Source organism: Columba livia, unplaced genomic scaffold, assembly GCF_036013475.1.
Source record: "Columba livia isolate bColLiv1 breed racing homer unplaced genomic scaffold, bColLiv1.pat.W.v2 Scaffold_314, whole genome shotgun sequence".
NCBI lineage: Eukaryota > Metazoa > Chordata > Aves > Columbiformes > Columbidae > Columba > Columba livia.
Genome location: NW_027043351.1, coordinates 13,947 through 20,053, shown reverse-complemented (window position 1 = coordinate 20,053; position 6,107 = coordinate 13,947). Strand labels below are relative to the sequence as shown.

Sequence of the window (6,107 nt, the reverse complement as noted above, 5' to 3'; positions counted from 1 at the left end):
GACCGTGAGCCAGCGATACACCCTTGCAGAAAAAAAAAAACAAAAGACCAATGATGTCCTGGGCTGCATTAGCAAGTGTGTCGTCAAGCAGGTCAAGGGAGGTGATCCACCCTCTCTGCTCAGCACGTCTGAAGCCGTGTCTGGAGCGCCGAGTCCAAGCTCTGGGCTCCCCACTACAAGAAAGAGATGGACTTACTGGAGTGGGTCTCACACAGGACCACAAAGTTGATTAAAGGACTGGATCATCTTTCATATGACAACAGGCAAAGAGAGCCGGTATCCCTTAGCCTGGAGAAGACAAGGCTCGGGTGTGATCTTTTCAATGTGTATAAACACCTAAAGGGAAGTAAGAATAAAGATGAGGGAGTCAGACTCTTTTCTGTGGCGCCTACTGACAGAACAAGAGGCAATTGGCACAAATTAAAATACGTAAAATGGAATTCCATCTGACCATAAGAAAACGTATTTTTAGCACTGTTTTACTGGGAACAGAAAGGTTGTGCCATCTCTTTATCAGAGAGCCAGCTAGAAGTCCTGGCCTTGGACTTGTCCTTAAGCATGAAGGTAAATTTCTATCTGGACAGTACCTCTGTGTGTACCAGTCCTCCAGGACTCAAGAAAATTAAATTCTCATTTTTGCCACAGAAGAATTTCAGTGTATCATCGATTCTAATTTCTAATTCTACTTTCTCTCACCTAATCTAAATAAACTTTCTACTCCATTTCTTGACCAATTATTTGCGAGCCCTGGTCAGGGACTCCTCCAAGGAGCTATAGTACTTGTTTTGGGCTTTGAATCTGAGCACATTTTTCCTACAAACAAGTGTATTAACTCAAGAAAATGAATTTGTTAAAACAGACTTAACAAACTCATCATTGAGAGATATTTTTGTGTGGGGTTGGTTTTTTTTTTTTTTGTTTCTTTGTTCTTCTTGGGTTTTTTTTGTTGCTCTCAACAGGTGCTGCGTGTAAGAACAAGACAAGGAAACAACTACACACCTTCCAAAGCCAAAATGTATTTTTAAATTGAAGGCTGCCCTCTGAAATAATTCAAAATACCTCTCTATCTTAGGAAAAGTTTATGATTAACGGATATGTTATTTTTATTTCTACCAGTGCCTATAGCGCCCACATTTGCATCTTTAAATTTTCCACTCTGTACTTCTTGTCTGGAGAAAACCTTGGGCTAGAGATAAGGCCACTTCTAAAAATGTATTTCTAGCAGCTCACACTTCCAGTCCACCAGTCTGGGTCTGAGGCTGTGTCAAGATCATGAAGTACATACTGTTTGTTGCCTTTGTTGGTGTGGCTGGTGAGTACATTCTTTACTTCTGTCCTTGTAATTTATAAGGAAACTCATTTTCTGAGCATATTTGCAAGCCAGTCTGTTGTGGGAAAGTGAAGTCTATTTTCAGTTTGCAAAAGTTTTAAGGCATAGCACTGTAACTTCTTTCGGCTGCTGTCTGTTCATACTTGCTTCTGTCACAAAATGTGGAATGAATGCCTTCATAGGAGTTCTTGACCCAGGAGTAGTGAAACATGTCTATAGCTTCAGAAAAAGACTGTCTCTCTCTTGAGGACTATGAACTACAAAGGTAATTCCTCTGGCTCAGGAAGTCCTAAAGCTGCTGTGAATTTTTGGACTATGGGCAAGTGGTCCAAGGAAATATCACTGCAAACTTGTTTTTGTACTTACACTCTGTCCACCATTGACCACTTCTGCAAACAGGATGGTGGGACAGACATATCTTTGACCTGTTCCAACAAGACCACCTCTTCTATGTCCTTATGTTCACTCTGGGACTAGCAGCCAGTGCTTTAGATGCAGATACGTGAGATGCCAACCTAAGCCTTATCACCTTATTTTAGGGAGCAGCAAATGAATGTCCATTGCACTTGCCCACCACTGCTCCCATGAGTTTTTACAGAAGTAGAGCCTGCAGGTGAGATGCCTCAGGCAGTCACAGGCACACAAGATTCCTTATGCCAGATGTTGACATACATCACTCCTTATCTCTCAGTTGCCTTTCCCGTCAACACTGACGATGATGATGACAAGATCGTGGGAGGCTACACCTGTGCAGCGAACTCTGTCCCCTATCAGGTGTCCCTGAATTCTGGTTATCACTTCTGTGGAGGTTCCCTCATCAGCAGCCAGTGGGTCCTTTCAGCTGCTCACTGCTACAAGACGTGAGTGGAAAAAGAATACTTTCTTCCATAACTTACTTCTTTCTTCCAGTTCACTTCTAGCAGGAATTCTGATCTGTGAGAGCCAAATATGTGACTCCCTTCTGAGAGAAGGCAACCAAGGCACGTGTGGCTCATTCAGGAAGCTGGGAGAAGGCATTATAAGGGGTTTTTCACTTCTGCAGATGTTTCTCTGAATGCAGAGCACTTTCTGAAATGACAATGCGATAACCTAGCAGCAGGTTATGGGCTGTGATTTCTTATAATTGCATCAGTCTTGGTAAGACTTAGCCACTGGAGAACAGGAAGAGGAATGAGGCGAGGGTGATAGCATTTTGCCTTTTTCCAGAATATTTGTACAAAGTACTGTTATATATTTAACTTGTCCCAGCTCAACAAAATAGACCTGCAGAAATTCACCACCTCTACTGGGAGTGGGTAAGATTTCAGTGTTGACCACCAGGACTTATTGCAGGACAAGAAGGATAACCTGAATTAAAACAGCTACGCCAATAGTGAGGTTGAAGTGAGTGCGTATGGTGACAGGGAGGTTTCTCGTTGCCTGTCAGAAGCGGTAAAGTGTATGCCATTCCTGCTCTTTTCCAGCCGCATCCAAGTGCAGCTTGGGAAACAGAACCTGGCACTCACAGAATCGACACAGCAGTTGATTAATGCAGCTAAAATCATCCGCCACCCTAATTACAGCTCCAAAACACTGGACAACGACATTATGCTCATCAAGCTTGCCGAACCAGCCCGGCTCAACCGAGCTGTCCAAACAGTTCCTCTGCCAACCAGCTGTGTGGCCGCAGGCACCACATGCCTGATCTCCGGCTGGGGCAACCTGCTCAGCTATGGCAGTGAGTACTCTGTGGGAACGTACAGCATCATGAGGGCCTGGGATATGCTCTAAGATGTTACCATTAAGTCCAAGTAGTATAGGGTAAAGCACAGAGAAGTGCTGTGGGACAGGCCTTTTTGAGTGATCAGTGTCTGTAGGATGGTAACCATTGAAGTGCTTTAAAGGCAAGCCTTTATAAGGTACTTCCTGTTGTTCTGTGTTACAGACATGGAATCACTTCAGTCACCAGGATGTTCACACTGCCATCAATTTTGTGGCCTGGTGCCACCAGCTGTGCAGTGCCAAGCATTAGCAATTTAACAGATGTCCATAGAGTTGTCAGTTCTCTGAGAACAAGATCAAAATCCGTGACAGTCGATCTCAAATGCCTACAAGAGAGCTCCCTTCTCCTCCTACACCAATGGTCAGAGTTGTGGACAGTGACTGGTGACAACTAAACCTGTACCAGAGGAGCGGATGGTTTTCCTGAGGCTCAGGTTCCCTCCAACATACATGCTACAAGAACAGCTTTTAGCCCCACACTTGCCAGCTGATGATTTTCCGGGTATCAGAAAAATAAATGTGGCTGCAGTGTAAAATGGTGGACCCACAAATAGAATCTGTTCCATCTAAACAAAATAAATCCATGCTGCAGTTACTGTTCAGAGGAAAAATGACAAGTGCTAAAATAGGATGTTCAGTGGTTACTTTTCTGCTAAGAAAGACCTTCTCTGGGCTCTGAAATGGGCTCAGAGATGTCATCAACCGCCTCTCTCTGTTTTCTCTGTTTTCTCATAGGTCTGTATCCAGATGACTTGCAGTGCTTGGATGCTCCTGTACTCACCTCAAGCCAGTGCAGCCAAGCCTACCCCGGGGAAATTACCAACAACATGATATGTGTAGGATTCCTGGAGGGAGGAAAAGACTCCTGCCAGGTGAAACTCCAGCCTCTCCTTTCCCATGTGTTTCTGTCCTGCCTTTTGCTAGTAGAAGAGGCCATCATATTAGGGGAATATGTTATCCTCACTGCACTGGCATGTCTGAATGTTGTGATTTTCTGAACAACAGCAGACACTTAGCGTGCAAGTTGCTTATTGAGTGAGGCTGGATTTTTTCCCCACTCAATTAGTGATTGTCCCTTTTTTGAGACAATAGTCTGCCCTAAATCTCCACAGGCAGACTATGCCGCCTCCTGCACCTCAGGCTGTTGAACATCGGGGAGTGCTGCACTAGAGAGGCAGTAGTAATCACAGTGACTTTAGAGCCTGGGTCGCAAACCTTAGTTTTGGACTCACCAAAAATGAAATGGCCAGTATGCCAAGATCCAGGCAGTCTGGAAAATGAACACACTTCACAATTGCTCTGCCTTTACATGTGCCTAGCTCCAAGGACATATTTGGCAGAATAATGTTTAAGGCACACATATCCTAAGCATCTGCCAAAGACTGCATCCATCAAAATCAGGCAGCTTACTCATCCTTAGCTGTGGTGCCCTTGGAGCTAAAGTAAGGCACAACAGTATCAGGGGTAGAGCCGTAATCAGAAATGACCTTTCTAGAACTTCTGTGTGGAAAAAGCCCAATGGAGCTCCTCGAATGTCCATGATTTCTGGGATCTCTGGCTCATCACTCATGCTGATACCATTTGCTGAATAACCGTACCTTTTATCTCCACAGGGGGATTCCGGAGGTCCAGTAGTCTGCAACGGGCAGCTCCAGGGCATTGTTTCTTGGGGTACTGGATGTGCGCAGAGAGGCTATCCTGGGGTTTACACTAAGGTTTGCAATTATGTCTCCTGGATCGAAGCAACTGTGGCTGCAAACTGAGACTCTCTTGTTCTATGCATCCTGGTTTTTCTCATCATTTTCTTCTGTTTTGGGACTAGAGAGACAAAAATGATTAAAAAAAAAAAATAAAGACTTTCAGGCACCTCTTCTCTGTGCAACGTTTCTCTGGGTACTTCCATAGGCTATGATACAGAGAAAAGAGGCAGAGAATATCATGCTGGGGAAAATATTTACTATTTATAGTGCCTCTCAACTAGCACCATCTTGGAAGATTTTGCAGATTCATCTTCAGGAGTCTTTCAGTCAGTTACAGGGAGCCATCTCTGGAGCAAAACATCTTTTCTGTTTATCAGGTGAAAGCTCTACTTGGCGAATGAAACCATCTCTTGCTAGAGCTTGCTGTCTTCATGTGCCAGTGCCACTGGAGCTGCTGCCTGTACCTGGCATGAAGTTCTCCTAACCCCAGCTCACACAAGAACTGAAAGTCCATGAAATTGCTGCCAAAGTTGCCAATGGGCTGTGGAGCTGTGTTAAAATTAAAAAAAAAAAAAATAAAGAAAAGAAAAGGAAAGGAAAGGAAAGGAAAGGAAAGGAAAGGAAAGGAAAGGAAAGGAAAGGAAAGGAAAGGAAAGGAAAGGAAAGGAAAGGAAAGGAAAGGAAAGGAAAGGAAAGGAAAGGAAAGGAAAGGAAAGGAAAGGAAAGGAAAGGAAAGAAAAGAAAAGAAAAGAAAAGAAAAGAAAAGAAAAGAAAAGAAAAGAAAAGAAAAGAAAAGAAAAGAAAAGAAAAGAAAAGAAAAGAAAAGAAAAGAAAAAGAAAGAAAAAGGGGAAAAGGAAAAGGAAAAGGAAAAGGAAAAGGAAAAGGAAAAGGAAAAGGAAAAGGAAAAGGAAAAGGAAAAGGAAAAGGAAAAGGAAAAGGAAAAGGAAAAGGAAAAGGAAAAGGAAAAGGAAAGGGAAAAGGAAAAGGAAAAGGAAAAGGAAAAAAGAGAATTTGAGTAAAAGAAAGGATAGAAAAAGCAGAGAATAGGTGAAATGAGGAATGGGGAGAATTTTGAAAGAAATCTGACACAAGAGGAGAGGAGAGGAGAGGAGAGGAGAGGAGAGGAGAGGAGAGGAGAGGAGAGGAGAGGAGAGGAGAGGAGAGGAGAGGAGAGGAGAGGAGAGGAGAGGAGAGGAGAGGAGAGGAGAGGAGAGGAGAGGAGAGGAGAGGAGAGGAGAGGAGAGGAGAGGAGAGGAGAGGAGAGGAGAGGAGAGGAGAGGAGAGGAGAGGAGAGGAGAGGAAGGCATGAAGGAAC

The 6,107-nt window shown here is 43.8% G+C and overlaps 1 protein-coding gene across 1 annotated transcript; it reads left to right on the top strand.

Moving 5' to 3' along the window:
- Positions 1-1,154: 1,154 nt before the first annotated feature.
- Positions 1,155-4,962, top strand: LOC102095003 (trypsin I-P1). The gene is made up of 5 exons (XM_065048263.1): positions 1,155-1,312; positions 2,022-2,190; positions 2,794-3,047; positions 3,827-3,963; positions 4,705-4,962. The coding sequence occupies exons 1-5, from the start codon at positions 1,273-1,275 to the stop codon at positions 4,852-4,854; spliced, it is 750 nt and encodes a 249-aa protein (XP_064904335.1). The 5' UTR covers positions 1,155-1,272; the 3' UTR covers positions 4,855-4,962.
- The last annotated feature ends 1,145 nt before the right edge of the window (positions 4,963-6,107 follow it).

What these genes read in the sequence shown, in the direction of transcription:
- LOC102095003 (XM_065048263.1), top strand. Translation starts at nt 1,273, where the DNA reads ATGAAGTACATACTGTTTGTTGCCTTTGTTGGTGTGGCTG. An exon ending in TGCCTTTGTTGGTGTGGCTG is followed by an intron (nt 1,313 to 2,021) that starts GTGAGTACATTC and finishes CTTATCTCTCAG; the next exon opens with TTGCCTTTCCCGTCAACACT. An exon ending in GCTGCTCACTGCTACAAGAC is followed by an intron (nt 2,191 to 2,793) that starts GTGAGTGGAAAA and finishes GCTCTTTTCCAG; the next exon opens with CCGCATCCAAGTGCAGCTTG.